This window comes from Macrosteles quadrilineatus, unplaced genomic scaffold (genome assembly GCF_028750875.1).
Source record: "Macrosteles quadrilineatus isolate MER2022 unplaced genomic scaffold, UCM_ALF_1.0 Scaffold_3__2_contigs__length_128488019, whole genome shotgun sequence".
Classification (NCBI taxonomy): Eukaryota; Metazoa; Arthropoda; class Insecta; order Hemiptera; family Cicadellidae; genus Macrosteles; species Macrosteles quadrilineatus.
In genome coordinates, this window is record NW_026542596.1 from 69,827,626 (window position 1) to 69,851,106 (window position 23,481).

A 23,481-nucleotide genomic window follows, 5' to 3' on the forward strand; every position below is an offset into this window, starting at 1 on the left:
CATCCCTTGAATTGGGCGTTCCAGCGTTCCAACGTTCCAACGGCTCCTTTCTTGTCCCAGGGGTGGAATTATAGGCAATTTTGTGGATCGTTGAGGATTTCACGAGGTTCTTGTTAGTGGGGTACAATAAGTGTACGCATTAGTGCGTGTGGTCCCGGTTACCAATATGTGTGAAGTGGCTGGCATGTGTATATTTGCAGAAATGTTACGTTGAAAAAGCCAAACATATATAATTAAAATGGTTTATCGATGCTTCATCTGGATTGTGGCGTCCTGGTAATGCGCGTGTACTGGTAATGGGTTATCGTTTACTTGATATCTTATAGTCTGAATTGGAGCGCCACAAACACACGAGTGATCCCATGACCAACTGTCTCCTTGGAGTTCTGAAATCTACTAACACAAAATAATTGCAAGTGAAGGTGAATGATTGGAAAGTATGTTGTATGTTTGATAAACTGTCCAAGAATAGTTTCGGGTAGTTCAAGTAGTTTTGTCACAGACAATTGGAGAACCTAATTAAACAAAAGTTTGGATAATTAACTACTACACAATTCCTCAACAATTATGCACGTGTTCCAGGTATAAATTACAGGTATAAAATAGGCCATCTGTAAGGAAATATGTCAGTTGGCTATTGACAAGAAAACAAAGAAGGACATGTCTAGGTTTCAGTGAAGTGGTCTATCAAATTTTTATTAACCAGTCTTTCGTGAAATCCATCAAATGACCATTTTATGTAAATTTCCATTTTTGCATTCATCAATCTTAACGTCCTAGTTTTCTTTTCTTTCTTCCTAAATAATCCTCTTACGTATTGATAGCCTCTCTATGTAATATTTATTTTATCCACACTACACACTATGGTTGTTAGGATGGTATTAGACAAGAATTCGTGTAATAGTCTTTCAATAACGGCTCATTCAGGCACTGGCCCAGTTTGTACAGAGGGGTGTTTAACACAACACTGTAGGTGTAAGTTCACCCTTCAGATACTGGATATTATGAGGGTTTATTATGCAAATCGCAACATCCGGACTGACGGACATCACTGAACTCTCCGTAACGAAGCTATTGTGGAGCTACAAGTGAATCTACATGACGAAATGGCAACATGTGCTGAATATCTAGTGGAGTTGTAAAAATGTCGATAATTTGAATTGTCTATTTCATTACAATGGATCGTGGATAAAAGAGTTTAATGATTTGCTGATGGATAAGAAATGAATACAACATATCCTAACAGTTTTCATGTTAATTTATAAATATTCATGGTGTAACAATTTATTGAAATTAATGTCTTTCATTGAAATAAGTGTGTTTTTCGTAGGCATTTTTAAGCCATGTGTGTTATTGTTTATGTCGCAGTTAGTGGTTTCAGATGGGGAGCGAGCTGGTTTTTATTGGTTAGAGCGCGGGACTTCAGTCCCCAAGGTCCCGGGTTCTAATCCTGCCAAACCACCAATGGATTTTATCCAAGTGATAATGCCGCAACCCCTAGGTGTAGCCTGAATTAATGTGAAAAAACAATCCCAGGCTCGTGCCTAGCATCCTAGGACAAAAAATAACATTCAACATTCAGCCCATCATTGACGTTATCACATTGACATTCAAACTAATACATTTCATCCAACTCCCATGACGTCAGCAAAGATACGATTGACGCAAGTCACTTGTCGTGTATTTACAACACAACCCTTTATAACTTAATCGGGCTAGTAGACAAACTAATAGCACTGTTGTTCGTTTTTTTATGTCCATACATAATTCAGTACAAACAGATATAGTTTTATTTCTGTTTCCTCTGTTACCATTAACACCGACGGACAGGGATCGGTCCAACAGTGTGTGAGAAATGTGATGAGTTGTGGTGGAGACCTCGAGATCTCACAACGTCCAAGGCCGTTCTCACGACATATTGTTGTTACATTCTTCGCATCGTCTCACCCGATCAAGTCTCTTATTGCAATCGTCCGCAACTGAGCGTCTTCCATTCTGTATCGACAACCATGATTGTCATTTGTTTTTCCCCTTTTGTTTTGATGAGATTCTTTTCAAGATACATTGAGCATCAAGCTAATAATTGGTTCAAAAAATACTGTATACGTTTACCGATTTATAATTTAAAAACATCATTGTAGTATATATATATATATATATATATATATATATATAATATTTAAATATAATCCGTAAAATTAAACTGCAAATTATAGCAACTCGTAGCCCACAAGGAAACCTTGAAAACCGATAATTCAACTAAACTATTGAGTTAAAAAAATATTAAAAACCATATCTAAAAACTTAACTTTAAAATAATTTATAAATACTTAAGGCGTTATGTCAGTAGGTTACCTTAAGTAGGGTACCTTTGCTATATTGAGGGGACAGGCTGTAAATTGAATCCTTCTAATTTTACAATAAAATTGAATAACGCGACTTTTCGATAATCTTTAACCGATAAAATTCACAGAGAACGAAAGTATCTGTTTAGTACAGTTTCTAAACTTATTCAAATTACAAGATTGTATTCACATCGTACAAAAAACAATTGAACAAGTTTTCTGCAAATACATCTGCATTCACTGTGCACTAACAAAACAACGAATATGAAGAATGGGCGAATTTGGCACCGAGTTTTTGGCAAGATTCCTTTCATTCCCCGAGCCTTTTATAAGAAAAAGAATTTACTAGACAAAACTTATGTCTTATGTCATGTAAACTAATCCAACATTTCTTTATTTGTTAAAATTTATTTACTATTGATTTTTAATTTAGTAGTAAAATTGTACTAAATAATTTTTTACCAAAACACCTATGGCACACTATTTCTTCTATATTGACTAGTTTCAGGAGATTAAAACATTACTTTAGAAGTTAACCACTGTGAACATGGAGAACACTAACGTACTAAAATCGACACTATCGTACAACGTACTGTTCCCCATATTATTGTATCGTAAAAGTTAACGAGAGTAGTGCTTCAATGTGTTACTATAAATTTTATTTAAAAACCGGATCCTCAAAAATATAGGAAATATAAAAATAATTCACACGTCAAATGTAAATGTACTTCACTTTCCATCAATATCAATTTACGTCAACCCGCGCCATGTAACTCGATTAGTACATTTAAAGGACACGGTTAAAAACAGATAAAGTGACGTGGTCACGGCCACCGATGAACACAGGGGGGAGGGGGGCCAGGTGGCAGGAAGTGACACCGAGGGGAGGAAGGGAGGAAACACCTGAAGACATCAGCCGCGCCGGGGCTCCGCCCTACTGTCTGGCTGGAGCCCAGAGCTGTTCTTCTGCCGAGGAACCAACCTGAGTATTCGGACGACCGTTGGGCTTTAAAACTTGTAATCACCCCTTGATATCTTCATCTCGCCTTGAGCATGAACTCAGGATAGAATACGTTTAAACGTTTCTGCAAAAACAGATGAGCAAGAGGGTTTACAATGATTCAACAATTTACTTAGGCTACCCCTTCCCCTTGGAATCTGGTTTCAATAATTCTTAGAGCAATTTTATGTCTTTTTGCAATTATGGATGCTTGATTGCGATGACTCATAGGCGTTTTTGTGCAAATCAAAATTCAAAAGCACAGTCCATGTCAGCCATGTAAGTGACTCCCTCCTCGCACCGCTTCACCGCAGGACGTCACATCTGGAGCCGCGTTTGTATGTTTTACTGCCGCGTTTTATCGAGCGTCACGCCGATGTCCAAGCGCCCCTCTTGACAATGTGACACCTTATGGTGCGATCTGGCGGACCCTGGTGTCAAATTATTGATTAGTTGAGCCTATTTTTTTCATATACAAAATTGAAAATGAACAGGCAAACTGACAAAAAAAGATTAAAAATTGTATACTGTTAAAACCCCTCTTTTTCTCTATTTATGTATGTCCCAATCATATATGCGTTGTGCAAGCTATCAATGAAATTCTAAAAGATAAGTCGAGACTTATTCATTACAAAACAACTATATTTGTTATACATCCATACTCTCAGTGGAGTTACGAGTTTTTACTGAGCTCCTAATATTTGTCTTGGCTTTTTAGGGATTAAGAGGAACGTCTGAAGAAAGAAAACATGCTGAATCAGTTTAGTAAAGGTTTATAGGAACTAATTAACTTAAAGGAATACATCTAAAAAGTCAATGCATTTTACTGGAAAATTTGAAAGAGTCCGAAAAAGCTTTAGAGCAATTATTTTTTGGTGGAGTTTTTTATGGGGGCGTGTATACATATAAACTATATAGGGCATACGTATATTCTAAATACTTCATTTACATACTGTAATGCACAATTTATTTTTATTTTGGAAGAACCATCTAAAGTGGAACACTAGCCAGAAGAAGTATGGGCAGAGTGAAGCAAACGCGACAAAATTAATGCATCCTCTCGAAACACATTCTTCACGATTATCTTGTTTGTAAACCTTTCTACCACGTTTACTTTCGTTCCCCATAACTACCTTCGACGAAACATGAATCGTCCAGTTCACTACACTCAGTACAGTCAAGGGTATGTATAGGTGGGGATGTTTTATCTAACTGTTCACACTGTGATAGGTTGTTGCTCAGTTTGGATAGGACTTAACATTTATCATGTTTATACGTTCAGATCCTCAGTAAACAAGGATGAAATGTGCTCCACGTGGCACACATCTGCATGTTTGAGCACGTCTGGGCGCAGCTGTCAAAAAACTGCCCCCGGTCTTGGTGTCACTCTGTAGAAGAAATTGGGGTAAAAACTCACTCGAAACTAATGTCTACCGTGTGTGGAACGTTTTTAACTTCTTAAAATAATCTTTCGAGCTGTGGGTTTAATGTTTTGAAATTGATAGTTGAAAAGGAATCTTTTATGTTTGTGTAATCGTATACATTGGGTTTTACGTCGATGATTTAATTTTTATAATTTTTTAGTTGAAACTGGATTAAAATTAGAACAGTAGTTGGAATTGCTACAGAAAATTCACCATAACCTTTGCTATTTCAGTAATATTAACTATTAAATTCCGTGCTTCCAGAAGTATTAAATTTATTAGAGGACGATTGTTGTGGTTATACACAGTAATATAATCACCATGCATTTAATGCAATGGTAAATGGGAAATGAGGGTGGAAAGAACTTTACTCCAAATCATTCAAACATAGATAACGAGTTTTTTATAATGCTTATTGAGTACAAAACACTTTATTTTTGTCAATAACTTTTTTTTGGTATCTATGAATGTACTATAAACCATACTATATAAAATTATAATATTTCTTACTCAACAATTGTACGCGTTTCTATCTTAGAACAAATACTTCATTTGACCGCCTGTTTGCACTGTACTTGAAAAAATGTTGTTGAAAAGCTAAATATAGATGGATCTAATATAAAATATTTATAGCATATTACCTGAAAAATTAAAACTTAAACTAATTATATTTTGTAGGAATGCTCCTGTTTTTTAACTTGAAAGAGTATTAATGTTCCCTGTTATGTAACTTTTCATATGAATATTTGACACTATAGTTACATTGTTGTAAACACTGGAAATTATCATATTTATCATTTTATATCATGTTTGTAGTGAGTAGGAGTTTGTAGTATGGCGTTATTCAACACTCGCCTCGTAACCTGTCTATGAATTCTCCATTTTACTCGCAGTCACGCTTTCCGCTCTGCAAACTCCTAAGTAGTCTTCAATATTACAAAGAGTTTTGTTTCGAGCGAGAATTAACTCAAGTTTTACACCAAGTTTTAAATCCTTTTCAGAAAACAATGTTGCATGTCCCTTTTACATCTGAAATTTACTTACCGTAATGAAATTTACTTAACAAGATCACAAGTATTTCAAAAGTTTTAATTGGGGTGTTTAACTGTCTAACTTATTCTGGATATGTATTGACATACTTGCCCAAAATAATAAAATCAGTTTGCAAAGGTTTAGTGTTTAATTATGGGACTTAATTAAGTGAGCTCGACTTCAAAATGTTGAGATAAAACTTTTACAATATTTATAGCATTTTCGTGATTAACTAGCTGTATAAAGGAGAGGCAACTCTTTCGGAGTTTCAAAATACCGGTACTTACAGAAATATTATTGGTAGAAAAATAATAAAATCATCCGGTGGCTTTTAGTGACGGCAATGCTTCAATACAAAGAAATTTACCATCTTCTGAAGTACCTATTCTTTCTAGACAGGTTTCGACAGGTCTTTGAACCTCCGGGCTTTATATATATATTACCACATAGCTATATTGAAACCATTGGTAATTTCTGTCATGAATGCCATGTCATCCAGTAGATGGTTCCCACTTTAACTACTGGACTACTAATATAAATAATGCTAAATTATTACCATTATTATATCGCACGAAACGAACAAAATTAACTCGACCTTATCGCATAATTTCAGTCAACTTATTACAAACGCCTAACGCATTCAAATTATTTCTTTGAAATTCCATTTACTTTTAAACTATATTTATAAACTATTTTTGTAATCTCCGGTTGTGTGTCTCTGTGCACTCTTGTTTTGCATCCTTACTGAAATTAACTATTTTAATTGTTCAATCCGAGTGCGTCTCATGCAAGAGTGGTTCACAGAGATAAAGCTTCGTTCTGAAATTATTTAGTGGAAGAAACAGAGGAGAATAAAAACCCCAAGGGAGTCGGAAGACCGAATTCTCCAAGGAAATAATTCATCCCTGGTCGCTGCGTAATTTTATCTTGTAAAGTGACTGTAATTTTGCTCATAAATCTGAATAAATGTCCGTGTTCATAATGCTGTGCCCTGCGTCATCCAGTTATTTTTAAGTATGCAAATTTACGCGTTGTTAGCTTTTGTACGTGATGGATATCGGGTTATGTTAATAATAAAATATAGTTTTGGAAAAAAACCTACTATTTTGGTTATTGATATTACAAACTCATTGTTTCTATCACTGGAAACATTAGTAAATGTATATACTTATTTTAAAATATCAGGATAATTTGCTCCTAAATGTGAAGAATATTGAATTAAGTACATACTAATTTACAAAATCCAATTAATATGTTATTAAATACTTACTCATTTAAGCACTCTTAGATTTATGTTTTACTGCAGTACGACTTGCTCCTTTCATTATTTTAAAAGGTTCGATTGCATAAAATATAAATTTTAAACGCAAATGTCTTTGCTTGTCCGACGTAATCCTTTCTTATATAATTACTACAAATATTGTCTACAGATTAATTAAATTAATTTAACCTATTGTTTTGTCCTTAATTAAGTCTGCATAATATAAGATCATTTTAACAATTAAGGAGCTAAAACTCACACTCATTTAGCCAGCCACTCTGCTCTTATGGCACAGAATGCTGTTGATTCTCTTCTAATATAAAGAGTTTAGCAGTTAGTACGTTTTGCTCACTTAATTAATTAATTGAAATTACAGTGCCAGTGGCACTTACATAAACCCAGATGTTTTTTCACTATCTGTAGTCAATGAAATTACTCAAAATCTTAAACATCTTTTGATAAAATATACGAAAAAAAAACGCTTAACAATTCATACAAGTAAATAGAGATAAGTACACAATTTCCAGCGATTATATAGAGTTTTATTTTCACGACAACTGCGAAACAAAATCTAAACAACAAAAATTGGAAATAAAAACTCATAATCAACCAATATCACAAGATTTAGTCCTTAGTTATTGTCGGATCCTCCGTTAATTGGCATCTGAGCTTCTAATGACCAGTAATGGGGGAGTGTGACGTCATAGACAGCTGATTGCGTGTTTCCGGCAGATCACGTGACCAGCACAGCTGCAGTGCTGCCACCTGTCGACCATTGTTGTCGACGCATCCTTTGAATCTTCGGCTTCCGTGTGTAAAGACAATGAAACAGGCGTCTTCCGAAAAGGAAGTGAATCTGGTACCCGACGACTCGACGAGCATCCGAATTATGATCATAAAACTTTGTAATGTGTTATATACCACTTTGTAAGCCAGTTTTAAAATTGAACTGAAGATTCCACATGTCAGTCAAAAGTAAAAATGAATTAAGATGGTTAACATTAATACAATTTTAAAACGAAAACGTACATTGATGATGGCCACTATTAAGTAAAACAGCTGTTTTAAGAAGATACTTATCTTAAAATTTATATTCTCGGGTGGGTTCAGTGTACGTGTAATAAACTTAAACATCAACTATAACATTAGGGTCAGTTCTCCTCTCCAAGACCGTGGCGAGACAAGTCGTATCAACATTCGCAATTCCTGTCAAGTCCTTAATTATATTAAATATTAAATTTTCACAGAAAAGTAAAAAAAAACAAGTGTCTGTCTTAGGGGGAAATACTCTGAATTAACTGTGTATTCTTTCACTAAACCAAATGCCAAAATGTCCTCCTAAAACTGTAATTAGTTTCCATTCAATTTCCACTAACACATTTACTAGAGATCTTACAATTTCTATAAATCACAATCAATCCTCACAAAAACCTCTAAACTCTCACCTTTACCCAACACACTCCACCGGGCCGCAATTTTGGGAACGCAAACTCCAAATGTCGGACAGGCCTTTTTACCAGGAATTCACCAGAAACGTTGACATTTGCCGCAGAATCGTAAGAATCCGGGGATTACGTTGTACGTGTTTCTATAGGACAGGACAATTACTGTAATTGGAGCTAAGTGTGGAATGTGGGGAATTAAGATGAGGGTGAAGACAACATATGGTCAACAGCTGATTACTGTAACAGAGCCGGCGCTACGTGACAGCATTCACTATACACCATAATGTATAACATATACGATAATGATAATAATATACCATAATTTTCCCGTGTACGCCTAGCGTCCTAAAATTTAAAGGAATGATGAAGGATGTGTAAAAACCTACACCATATCAATAAACCCCTCGCTAATCTCTACATACCGCCTGCACAAATAGTTCATTTATGTCCGTATCAGGTAATCAACCCCATCCGTTCCCCTTTGGACCATTGTCATAGTCAGATTCAATTACTCTTTTCACTGGCTCGTGTGCAGCGGAAGCCACTAGGGTTGTGCAGGTCTGAGGTCCACAGGTACATCCAGTGTAATGTAGAGAGCACGGCTCGTGGTATAACATCTGCCCAGCAGCTGCTACTTCCATTAGAGATGTTTTTGTGAATCTACGCCCAACAGATTTGACGAGGAGGGTACGCACAAATCATCTTGAACGGCAAAAGAAGTAGGGAAATATTTTGGAAACAGGGACCAAAGAAAAATATGGATTGGCTTTTGAACGTACTAAAATTACATCAGTAATGATAGGTATCTTAAAACTATTGGTATGTTTAACTAATGTAGAATGTTGTAGAATTTTCCCATTCCTCGTTCCCTTGACCTGTATGTGATGTGATTATTTTAGAATGTATATTTTTTTACCTGTACCTTTATCACGACAAGGTTTAAAGTGAATACTATACAAGTATTTAATTTGTACATTAACTTCACAATGTAGAGCGGAAAAATACTTGAGCCGAAAATTCTATTTCCTATTTTACTATTCAGGGTGAATTGCAAGAACCTACCGTATTTATTTCTATTTGTAACCTAATCTAAGTTCGGTTAAAATGGAGATTCAGAATTATTTTGTAAGAATATAATTTTTAAACCGTTGTTTTTCAAATATTTTCTACATAAAAGTACATACAGTAGATATTAACATAAGTCATGAAAAACGTGTTTAACAGAATGAAGATCATTGGGCAAACTTATAACCACTATATTGGGAACCAGTATTTCAAATACGAAACTCATTTAACTCTTATTTCACCTCTAGGTTCTCAAATTAATCTCAGACTGACAAACGTGAATTGGGCGGCAAAAAGTCGATAACCAAAAGTTAGAAGTCGACGGCGATTCTCCCACGGACCATGAATCGAAGAATGAGAGAGAGTGACGCCTCCAGAGTTTACGGAAGGGTACGGCACAAATAGGCGTCTGATGAGCGTCATGATGAGCGTTAAATCTCCCACGCTCACGCACACTAACACACACATACACGTGCAATTAGGGGTGGGAGGGGTTGCAGCATTGTTGTGAAGTGCGTCTTGTGTCGATACGGCAAGTTATCAAACCCTAGACGCGAGATGACGGATGTTGAAATTTGAAAACCGGAACACAATTAATTTTAAGCGTGTCAGGGTGTGAGTAGGCCTTAGTGCTGCTATCGTTATAATGCATTGTGAATTGGCGAATTTAATGGGCAATCAATAACGTTGGGGTTGCAAGTTCAATTTTGAAAGTCGTATGTAGAACATTGAATTATTTATGTGTCAAAGTAGTACAATGTACTAGATTTGATTCGTTTTAAATATCCCATACATGTTTAAAGATGGCTTCGATATGAAATGGTAAATATCTTAAAATGTGTAGACTCACTTAATGCATCTGACAATATTGTTTCCAGCAAATGTTGTTTTATCGTATCCAATTTTTGCATAAATGAATTCCAAATTTGTTTGCCGTTTACAATTTATTGCAGTCCCACGAGCTACTTTAATTGTTTCGCGTCCCAATTTTGATACCATACAAACTAAGGAAATAAAACTCATAAAGTTGTCAACTATCCGATGAACAAAAGTCTATACGGAACTGCAAATTTGTCACTACGACACCAGACGTGCCATTATCATACAAGTACTGTAGAACTATACTTATACAGTATACACAATGAATAGCAAGAACTGACCTTTGGTAAAAAATCAAAGTGAGTCTTAACTGGAGTAAATTTTTACATAGCAGAAATGATTTTTTGTAAAAAAATACTCCACACACATTTTAGACTTATTTCCAAGAGTAGTTCACCAAGTGAGAAGCGATGCTGTGGTTTTAAAGGATTGAAGAGCGTTGAGTCTGTTTTATTGCCTGTTCGTCTCCCAATACCGAGATGCTGGCTTTGGTGTTGACATTGGCGGCATTTTACACAGATCTTGTGATATTTGTAGTATCTCGCACGATACATCCTAGTAGATAGTGTATTGTGCATATTTTACTATCGTTATGCACAATACAATATAATTACTCGTGGTTCATAAATTGTTTATTTAAGTAGTTGTAAGCATAGTACACAATCGATTTAAACGACATAGTTTAGTCTACGATTTACTTACCGCAAACAATGATTTATAGTATTTTTAAATCTAATTTCCCCCCGGAATGGATAAATTAAAAATATGCATCTCAGAAATTTTACAGTATGGAGCTCTGCAAACAAAAAAGCTTACGGATTTATTTACACCAAAACTGTATTCATCCACACGACTTCAGTAAAAACGAACAATTAATTCAACCACTTATCAATTAAGAAGTCAATTTAATTTCGTAACTATACTTTCATAGCCAATGATCCAAATCACACTATCTACCCTCTTAACGATTTCCGATTTAAAAACTGTCTCTAAACATAGAAGTGGATATAATTTAGTTTATACGTTGATTTTGAAGCGAAACGAGAATTTCATATGGTATCTATTCGACAACAATTCCATGATTTTCATCACAAGGTGATTCCGATGCGTCTATTCCCTGACTTGTGACGTTTTCGAGAAGCGAGCTGGTCTAGTGGTAGGGCACGGAGCTTCGATCCTGAGGTCCCGGGTTCAAATCTCGCCAATCACCAATAGATTTTAGCTACATGATGATCATGATATTGTTGCACGATAATGCCAAACCCCGCTAAAACTACCCTGAAATTATGTGAAAATGGTTCAGGGCTATAGGCTAAAGCGTTGTAAGATGTGAAGCAGGGACATTCAACTACAGTTGACAACTTGGATGCAAGCCTGACTTACCTGTGCTCTCTGGTTACAACTGTGACCTATGCTAGCAACCAAGTCATGGTTAGTCATTGGCTAGAGGCGTGATGTTTTCTGGAGCATCGATCTTTGTAACTGTACTGTGATGAGAGTACGGGACATTCAGATGAGACGAGCAATTGCCGTCAACGGTCAGTGGAATTGTCTCTAACGTGATTGGTTACTTGGAAATACTTCGAGTAGTCAGTCAGTAAAGTGGTCGAAGCTAGAGATTATAATTGCCAACTACTTCGTTGAATATGTATGCTGTTGATGGATTTGTAACGGTTGTGGATGGTTTCTAATAATGCTGAGAACATATTTGGGTCGGGACGTAAAAATCCTGGAGTCCGGAGTTGACTAAACCCTTACATGTGGTTTCGTGGTTCTGCATACAACCTTCCTGTTTTACATGTATTATGTAGCTCATTAATTTTGAGAAGGACACTTCCAACGTGGAGACAAGGCTCTACATTATTTTTAAACATTCTGTACTTAATTTGCATTCGTGTAAATACTTGAACAGGACCTTAAATTAATGTTAATTATTTTCTGTTGTCTTATACAGTTTTAATGGTTTTAGCATCTACTGTTGTAGCTTTAAAAAAAATATTAATAGTAAATTATTTTTTTTATGAAATACACTTGGTACGGTTGTTCTTGAGTTTTTAATGTTTTGAGTATTTGTTTATTATTAGTAAACAACTTAATCCATTGTATTAATATAAATTAACACCACCAATTAACATTGCGATCCGTACAACACAAGTCAACTGAGTATAAAGGTAGCGTCTTTGACTGATAAGCAACATATTACTGTTCTGAACAGACCTCCGATATAATCTACTACCTTACCACTGCATTTGACAATGTCATGCCCATATAACCATACTGTAACGGTGCCTCTCTGTTCTGAGATCTTTATAAAAACTAAATGAACGGACAGTTAAGGTATTGAAATTTCGATACTGAAGTAGACATCCCCTATATATGGACCAGATGTAGCCAATTTTTATTAAAATGAAAGTTCAGTAAGCAAGTCACAGATTGCGCTAGTGCATGGAAACAGCATCTCTGGAGAAGACATGCACCAAATGCAAAAACTGTAAAATTCTGCAATTCGTTTCATTTTTGGGCTCAAAAGATTTAAACATGTCTCTCCATTTAGAGCTGCAGCAGGGATGGCAACAGTAGGCACTGTTTGCAGGATCATGACGTGCTGCATGGTGCACAAGGCTCTTGTACATGAGCCTTAGTACCTTCTTTGAGAGGTTCTCTTTCCGGGAGAAGGTCTCCCTAGCGCAGTACCCACCATGGAACCTCGCTTTACTTTTCATGACTGAGGCTTGAGTTTTGAAGAAGCTTGTCATACTTAAGCTCAAAACTATACAACGTACTTCCCTCTGGCCTAAAAAATATGCCTTGCTATCCATCTTTAAGATTAAAAAATAAGGAATTATACTTTGATGATTAGTTGTTGTAGTTAGATTGTTTTGTTTCTGTTTTGTTATTGTTTCTCTTAGTTAAGTTATTGTTACTTATATAACGAGAAATGTTCTGAAAAGCAGTTGCACTGAGAAACCCTTGATCAATAAAGGCATTTTTATTTATTTATTTAGTGTCTAAAATTCTATATTTTAATTTATTTATTGTCACTGAGTTGATCTTTTGTAGACGTGACACAAAATATGTCTGAAATAAGTCATCTTACCAGTTTGACTCGGTTAAAAAGCTCGCACATTTGACAGGAACCATTAATTTACATCAGCACAAGCTGACGGTGATTCGATTCAACTATTTCCATTTTGATAGAAAAAAAAAACTGGCGACAATTTTATGGGGATACTGCAGTATGTCTAGTTATGGTTAGTCCAATGGGTTAGAAAAACTTAGAGCCAAAGGAAATCACAACTCACACAAGAGTGTATCGATACAACTCCCTCACTTAGCGTACACGTCATCCCCTGGTCCTACCCCACGGTAGATCATCCCTCCTAGTTCATCCTAGGTGCGTCCCAAGATCCCCGGGGACCTAGTCTAGTAACAGATGACGTAGGCCCGCGTCGGTTCTCACAGACAACACCACTAATCAACAGATGCGATGCTCACAAGTGTTGCGTGATTATTAAAAAAGATTATCTAAAGCCAGTGATCCGTGTGGGAGTGATAATAGGTTGCGCCCTTGTTGCGACCTAGCGACAGGGGTGCGCCCCCCCTCTCCTTGTGTTTTAGGGCAAGTGCGGTTTTTAACAATCAACCCTCTCTTGTGCACTTGCCGCAACAGTCGACAGTTGGCGAGTATTTGTGTTGGGGTTGACGAACAATTGAACAGCAATCGGATGAGGATTGAATCGCGTGTGGTGGTCGCGGAAGATTTGATTTATTAGTGTGTCGCGGATAGAGTGTTCCTGGAAGTTTGGTTTGGGGAACCAATCCGGAAATATGTTATAGCAGATAATTTAGCAAGGTGTAGTGAAATTAAGAATTACCTCAACAAATTGAATATATGGTTTGGTACGTTAAGGACTCAAATTTAGCAACGGCAAAGGCCCTTTCTGTAGGAAACCCTCTTTGTGAAAACTATATGCTAGAAAAAAATTGTCAATTTGAGTTAACAGTACGAATAACAATCCATCCAATTGTAAATTGTAAATTTTTGAATTAATTGTAGAGGGAAAATATAACACACAAAACAAACTTATATGGAATTTCTGTAGCGGGATATTTTTATGAAGTAAATTTACATGTAATGTACGGTCGGAGAGACTACATAAAGCATTACACTTCAATCATTTCATTTAATCCAAATATTTAATCACGTGAAGATTGTTTGGTTATTTTATTATTTGATGAGAAACTAATGTCATTGATAGACAAAAAAATTAAACTGCTGTGCTTATTACTATGCTTGTCTGTGCTAATATTTTCAATGGTATTGGTTTATGTTTTATTAGATGATCAAAGATTCTTGAACTATTGAAGACACGGTACAAAGAGGTCGCGATTAGGCTGTATTGAGCAACCACAAAAGACCGAGTCGGCAACAGGAAAGCAATTTGACGCAAGGCATGCCGGGAAGACGATCCTTTCGATTGGAGGGAAAATCATCGCTTTAACCCCTTATATCTTCCATTCTTTAGATTGGGGTGAAAGTTTAAGTTGGGATGATAAATAACTCTGGCTCCAGAAAAGGAATTGACTTGGTTCACTTGGTTGGACTCGGTACAGAGCCTGACTTAACGTTGTTTCATGTATTTAAATCTATCCTTATGTGCAATTATTTTAAAATATGATTCATTAAATGGCATTTTTTAAGATTTAAAATAAGTTATTAAACCTATGTTGAATAGTAGTCAATTACGTTGTTTGTATTAATCAGTAAACTAAAAACACTATTTTTTTAGACACATATTTTAATCACAACACTCACAAGTTGTACTGTCTTTCTCATTGAATAAATGATGCTATCCTGTATCCCTTAATAGTTACGCTATTGTGCAAGGCATTAATGTAGCAGTTTATACTGTTTAAACATTTAAGTTCTTCTTTATTGAGACGAACTGAGGATCATCACCTTGTGGTTCTTTCTTACAGTTAATCTCCAAACAAATATAGACCGACAAAAAACATGAAACGTGTTCAACTAATTGGAAAATTTACAATATTTTACATTACTTGTTGCGTTACTTGTCTTAGTTGTGACTTTAACATATTTCCTAAACACCGAGAGAGAAATGCATTTTGTAAGTAACATTTTGGCACTCTCATTATAACATTTTGACGATGTATCCGATGTTTCTAACTAACGCATCACGCTCGTACAGTTTTAATTTGCCATCAATTATTACGTTGTGCGATCTCAATTATCCGTTGACCAAATACCTTGGCAATTGCGTTTTGTCGACATAATTGCTACTAATCATAATTACCGGGTCGGAATATCGATTTATTAATGAGGTTATGTTTGATTACTGTGTCAAAGAGACAAAATAGATTTTCCTATGAAAATTGCGATTCCATTGTGATAGGTTAAAGCCAATCAAAATAGTGTTCTACCATAGCTGAATTATGAAAATCAATTAATGTTTATTACTGTATTCATTACTAATTACCAGTTACTTATTATTGATCGGGGTTTTAGTAGCAGAGCGCTAAGGCCCCAAGGACCCGGTTTACAATACATAATTAGGGACAATACAAAATAAGGTATTTTAAAATGGCACTGTTTATCAAGGCTGACTTGCAACTGATGTTCTTGTTATTGAAGTTCCTTTGCATAACCTAATAGTAATAGCTAACAAGACAAATACTACATATTTTCCACGAGTTTCAAAAATTAATATTAAGGTGTGATAAATATTTGTCAGTGTAAATTAAGGTCTATCGTCCCCATCCTATTGTCTACGGTCCAGCTCTACTATTATCTAGCTCTATAGTGGAGCTAGAGCGGTTCTAGCCAGTCTAGAGCAGGCTTATCGAGCCCTAATTGACCCTAATTTAATCCCTCCTCCCATATCATCGCGGCTTTCATAGCCCTTCGTCCCTATATCGCCCTCATATCTCCAGCTTAAAGCGTTCCTCACAATCACACATTGTTTGTTATCAAATTAGTGGAGATTAAGTCTTACTAATGCAGTCGATCTGGATGATTACATTGTGGCGAACACCCTTTTGATCTCCAGCAAGCTCGATTGGCCCCTATATTTTTAAAATGTTTGTTAATATTTTATCATTTAAGTATAAGATTACATGTTTATCGTTGCTTAAAGGGACTTCTTAATGACGAATCGGATCTACGAATCTGGAGAATTATTTAACGTTTTCTTATTTTAGTTGCAGACACAGGAGTGTGATTTGAATACTGTAGATAAAAAGTATCATTGAAAATAATGTGTGGATACACAAAAAAAATTTGAACTTGTGTTTGCCTAGAGTGTTTAAGTACCTAATCTCGATCATTCTTAAATTGTATGCTCAAAACAGTTGCATCACAACGGATTCATATCAACAACCAAACAATCCGATACTGCAGAAAAAATAACAGAACTTCGACCTGTTTGTTGCTTTCTGCAATAAATATAACGTTCTTTTCTAGGATCTATTATCACTCAGAGGTTGGTCCAAAACCTGCTCTTATTACTTTTTAACATGATATAAAAGGGACGGTTCTGTTGCATGGCAACGTTGCCGTCCATACTCTAGTTACCTTGTAACATGTTACCTCGTACCCTGTTACCTTTTCCACTATACTTTATAACCTGTTACTCAACGGACCGTTCTGTTCCAGGGTGACGTTGCCGGGCCGCAACATGTTCCCGGGGGATGAGAAGAGGATGCCGGCGACTCTAGCTCAGGTCCTGGTGGCGACTCAGACTCCTTGGCAGAAGTTTGGTATCGAAGTCGTCCTCAGTTTCGTCATCGTCTACACCTACTTCGTCACCATGGACTCCCAACGACGCTGGTTGACCGGGCCTGGGCTCAGCATAGGAGCGGCCTATCTCGCTTGCAGCCTCGTAGCCGTGAGTATATCTTCTATCTTTACTTTTATTTAACCAATGACATTTTTACATTATCTTATTTATACGTTCCACTATTAGCTTTTTTATGTTTTTGTTTTGTCAAAAGAATGTACGAAGTGTGCTTCAGTTATTTTCTTATTTCTGACTGACAAAGCATCACTTAAAACTCCATTGTCAAATTAATAATTACGACCAGAATAAATAGTTCTGAATTTGATCTGTCTGTGCAATGGAATTAGAGCTAGTAGTATTAATCATGCTTATATGGATTGCCTACAGATTATCATGTGCTTAGTAATGAAAGGTTGTACAAATAAGAATTTATCTAAGTTTATAATTTCGTAAAAGACATTTTTGGATTTTTGCATGGGAATGATTGTAACTTCAAACTATAGTTTTGTTGCTTTATACCTTTAATTTCATGCGTTAGTGAACATTGCCTAATATCGAATGGTGGATGACTATAAACACGATCCTCATCAGTACCTCATGCGTATTTGTAAGGGAAATTGTCGTACATTTTTGAAATAAGGGATGGCAGGTACAAGTATGGTATGGATGGTATTGTTGTATGCAAGTCTTGTTCTTGTCATCTTTCAGTCCAGTCTCAAAACAAATTCGAGGCGTCATGAAACATTTAAACTCGCGTAACTGTAACACAGAAGGCCATGCATAATTAATTGCAGTTGGCTTGCTTCGCTACGTCCAAGTTGTGAAAGTAATTTGTTATCCACTCATTTGGTTTTAGCCTCGATGTGCTGCGTTTAAACTCTGCTTAGCATAAGCCCCGGCATAGAGTTGCAATATCAATTATTCTTTGCCACATGGCATTTTGTCTATTAAACTACTAGTTTAAGAGTTTTCCTGTTTAATACAAATTCCCCCGGCAAATTCCAGCGTTCCATCAAAGTCCCGCGCTATTTGGACTATTTACCGCGCAATTTACATTTGCCCCGATGAGAATATACGACAGCACACTCGGCAATAAAACTTTCCACAACTCCAATTTGTTCTGACGAGTTAATCCGCGGCTCGCAACGTTTGTACGCACTATTGGAAATCGCACCGTAAGATCTTAATGTACAAATGCATTCCGTAAAAATAACTGGTCTTTCTCCTCGAGTGGAATTTGACATTGACCGTAAAATCCACAGACATGACAGGCTGTATCCTTCTCCCTGGACTCCCTTTGAAGTCGCCGCCGACGTCGGACTCCGATCCTGGAGCTAATAGACAAATTTTAGGCGCGGAATAACTGTGTGGTAATGTGTTAATGAATTTGGCGACTTACATTTTTGCCTTGTCGTGGTTTATCAGCATTTTTGTCGGAATCCGGATTCCATCCTCCGTTTTACCCAGAAGCTCTCAACAAGGGAGTTTATCTGATGGAAACAGGAGATCGACATTTGTTGCTGGTTGGATTTAGTGCTCGTTAAAATGAGTGCGTGAGCAGATTGTGTAGATGTTTGATAGTTCTGGTGGTTGATTTTTTCTAATTGTTCAGTTGTAAGTTTTTTTTTTTGAAATTTCCTAAAGAGTTAAGTCTCACTGATTGCTTAGCGTAGTGTTTGTGTCATTATAAAAAACATCTGTATCCAACTCCCAACATAGTCCTGATTACCAAAATAGATAAAAGTTACATGAAAATCGTGAGGGATCAGCAATCATGATAGCTATGCTGGGCTTGTCTTACAGAATTGATATAAAATGTTGATTTAAAAAGTGAACATTTTTTTACGTTTTGGACTCACAATAGAAACCAGTAAATGGTCGGTGTTCTTAAAAATGAAAAGAGACTATCGGCTGTTAACAGTAGTCAGTGCTATAAGCTATACATTATTTGGTGGGTAGGTTTACTTTACTTATGCAGTCATGAGAGCACAAATTGTTATTTATTGTAATCAGTTTTTCCTATAGAACCTCCTCACAAAAAATCCACTGCCGATTTTTTTCAGTGGCTTGTCTTAATAACAGCGCCAAAACTCTCAGAAGGCAGTTACATGTGTGAACCTCATCGCCTACGCCAGTAGCGGCTTGAGTCCAAACGGGCGAACATTACTCATAAACCAATTGTTTGAAGACAGTTTATAAATGTGGCGGGTAATTACCATGGATAGTTTACGAGTGGCGGCAACCGCACGACTGTGTGGGAATGCGCGCTCGTCTTCACTGCCTTCTCCATCACGTCGCCGCGGCCAGCAACGTACTATATGAAGTGAAAATCGTTGGCGGCGCTGAGATGACGAGTCTTTACTTTTCAGGTTGTCCATTGTTTGATCGCTCAAGTATTTGTGGTTTTACAGAAAACTACAAATAATTTCTAAACTATTTGAGTTTACGCTTGACTTAAGGCCGTCCGTTTTAATTTGTTTTGGTTCGTGAAGGAAGACGGGTTTTTAGATTTCATGTGTATTTTACCGAGCTTTATTTGTGTCAAGTTCTTGCTGTCTTTTTATAGTTTCAAACTAAAAATTTAGACTAGTGGTTAGTATTGAACTTTGGTGCGAGAGGTACGCGTTCAACCCACCGGCATAACTAAACAAATTTGGAGTTTTGACACTTTCCCGTAAACTTTTTTGAAAAATACCTCTGGCGTAGACACACTCAATTTAAAACTGCTGCTTTTTGCTTTAGTTGCACGCCGGTTAGCAATAGTAAAATGCTTTCAAAGTGTTAACTGCGAAAACTTAAAATTAACCTTATTTTTGTTTCCAACAACCAGTGGGTAGGTAGTGATAGCTATTCACTGCATGCTTGCATTAAAATAAATCCAGTAACAATTCAAGCAATGAATATTCAATAAGTTCTATTTGGTTATTATTATTGTATTCATGTAATTTGTAAAGACAAATATAAATGATTCAAGACGAACCTCGACTTTATTTTTTGGTAAGTAAGTATAATTATTTCGTTTTCCACTCAACAATTTTCATTTAAATTGAAGGGATGTCAACTACTGTGCCAATAAACGAATCCCAAGTCAAAGGCGATCTCAAAGACCGCAAAGCTGAACGCTTTTGAAAGAGCTATTGGTCGTGCTCAGTCACCTAGAAGTTCATAAAAAGTTACAGTCTGAAAGGAAAAATCGCAAACTATTTTCACAAGTCTGCATATCTCTAATCGGAAATTTGCCAGGTTTACCATTTTTAATGTAGAAGACTATTAACTTAACTGTAATTTATCCAAGGGCCTTAGTAAGTTGATTCACGGGTGTCCGCTAGGCGGACTACATCCTAAGCACGCACTTTAACCGTCGATATATGCTTTCATATAAGACTAATTCAATTGTATGCTTCACTACAAGTTTTGAAGCTACAAAAAAGTACATATTTTTGGCAATACTTGATGTGTTTTCAACTAATTGTTTTCCTATTACATAACCAAATCACGTGGGGTCGGATTTGTGTACTTTATGAGAGTATTGGTTTTATTAGTATTTAAAACTGTTTGAAGTAAATGCAACGTTACAAATTGCGAACAACTCTACAGATCAAAATTTCCACTGATTTCACAAAATACCAAATGCATTAAAAGTTTTACCGCATCTTTCAAGATTTTAAAGACCAATTAAATATCAAGAAATATAGTTCTGCTTCGGATTCTTCGGTACCCGGCGCTAGACGAGACGGTGGGGAATGTCCCCTCGGAAAAATTTGGAATATCTCCTTACGTTTCGGTCTTAAATGTCATCTCTGAAATGCGTCTTGGTTTAGTAAGCGGCATTTTGTAGCTACTAAATCGAACCTGGGAAAATCGGTGGTGGAAGTAACTAAATTATAAGGATGTGGAGAATCTGCCTCGGCGGCGACACTGAACCGTGATAGTTGGAATACCGATCCGGACCGATCACTGATCAGTGAGGTGAGGCTACAATCTGATCCTCCTTTATTTACTGTGGTGCCCCGGTACCGGTTCTGTTAATTATTTGCTGGGTAGACTTGTAGATTGACGTTTTCTAAGATGATTCGTTAAGGGTTAATCCTACGTATACCATTTCGAATTACGGTTTTGGAAATTTTTGTATGCAAAAGAAGATAGTAAAAATTTAAAAAATCTTTAACATCCAAAATCTGTTTACATGCATTTAAAAATATATTTCATACATAACAGTTCAATCTATCAAACCTAACCAATTCTCCTTTGGGTTTTGTTTTTGTTTCTTGTAATAGGGGGCTTCATAGGGAGTTCCTCCCTCATGTATCTAGATGTTCGGTAAACAGAAAATAAATAATAAAATAAGGTTTATCTAATGATTAAATAATTATTATCTATGATACTTGACCCAATCCCCATTTAAATGCTTTCTATGTCTTTGTTTGCTGTAGTTCCTCCGTTCATAGACTCATAAATTCCTCCATTTCTTTGTTGAAACTTTCCTCTGAGACGTATCAAAATGACACTGTGTTTTTCTGTTGTAGACGTCAAGCAGCCCAGCCTACAGTCCCAGCAACCCAGCGCTTAACCCAGCCAGAGCTCTGGGTCCAGCATTTGTCATGAACAAATGGGATTACCACTGGGTGGGTTTTTCTTTAATTTGTAACCTAGTTGCATATAAAACTTTCTTGTTGAAACCTTCTTACATTAAACCTAAACTCTACCTCTGCTTGAAATAGCATTATACATTTAGGTACACATTGATCTGTCAGGAAAGTTTACAATTTGAGGAAATAATTTTCTATTGTTTTACTACTTGTTTACTTTTTAATATCTACCTGTATTGTATGCATAGGTATTGTTTTGAGCAAACAACCCAGGCTGTTGTTTTTTTGTTAATGAAACTAACAATACAAAATATTTAAATTGAATAATATAACATATTATGTTGATTGTAATTGACGATTAAAAAAGAGGGATATGCAACAGAAATAAATAAGTAATAGTTATTATTTTCCAGGTGTTCTGGTTTGGCCCCATATTGGGAGGAATCGCTGCAGGTCTAATCTACGAGTATATATTCAACCCCAGAAGACACGGGAACCAATCCAAGGAGTCTATTGATGGAGGTAAGCTTTGATACATACGCATACTAAAATCAGAATAAATATTTGTGTTAAATTATTATAAACAGAGAGAATTATTTCAGCTATTAAGTTTGTTGCTCAAAAGAAAAGCTATTTTTTTTCTCTATTGCAACCATTGCTACACATAATTATAGTTAGTTATCTTTATTTACCTGGCTAGAATTTTAATTAATGGTGAAAATCATTAGGAGTGCACTATTTCGTATTTTCCTCAATAAACAATTAGGGGTTTTCTAAACAAATCTTCCACATCCTGTACACCAGTGATTATTAGATTAAAGTAACTTTGACTTGAATGTTTCAGACTCTTCTAGTATTCACTCAGACGAGGACACTTATGATGAGCTAGACAAGCCGCGCTCAACATACAATACTCTGCGCTCAGTGCAGCCTGGCGCAGCGCTCTACGGACCTGTCACATCAGCTTCACCTAATGGTCAGTTCATCACTTATCAGTTTATCAAAGTTCATCTTTGGAGTTCGTGATTTACACTTGTGAACACCATAAGGTTTCTGTAGAATTGTTACTTGATTTGTTTTAGCAAGAAAATAAAGAGTATTATTGTATCACTATCCTGTAACAATAAAGTTCATTGTAAAAATGTCAGAACGACAGGAACTGTATATTGGAGAAGAATAGTTGTCTGTCTCATTACTGAGAGATACAACTTCAATTTTATATGTTAAATCCATGAAACCTTTTACTCAAAAAAGTTATAGTAAAAACAATATAGCGTGTTTTGAGCATTATAGCATTATAGTTTTCCTGATGAATTCCAAAGAGTTAATCCCTTTATAACGAATAAAGGTTAGAAATACAATGTCTTAATCTGCCATGTAGTCGTCTGTTATCCTACAAGATTATGTGTTTCGCTCCTGTAGCATCATGTTCATATCACTACGAACACAAAATCCTTTTTAGTCGCACATTAAAAATTATGATAGTCGACACCCACAAAAACAAAGAAGAAATTTTCTCATTTTCTTCTTTTTATCTTTTCCTCATTTTCCTTTTTTTCAGAACAGTCTCAGATAAGATTTCCCAACAGCTTATACAGCATTTCCTAGTAAATATATTATAGTGATGACTTTCTCTGTTTACAG

General features: G+C 36.1%; 1 protein-coding gene across 1 annotated transcript in view; it reads left to right on the forward strand.

Annotated features, from left to right (window-relative positions):
* The window catches only part of LOC128989872 (neurogenic protein big brain-like), a 50,018-nt gene that overhangs the window by 25,047 nt on the left and 1,490 nt on the right, over nt 1-23,481 (forward strand). The window contains exons 3-6 of the mRNA XM_054411966.1: nt 17,125-17,356; nt 21,775-21,873; nt 22,251-22,359; nt 22,682-22,813. Coding sequence (XP_054267941.1) covers nt 17,125-17,356; nt 21,775-21,873; nt 22,251-22,359; nt 22,682-22,813 — 572 coding nt within the window. The remainder of the gene's footprint in view (nt 1-17,124; nt 17,357-21,774; nt 21,874-22,250; nt 22,360-22,681; nt 22,814-23,481) is intronic.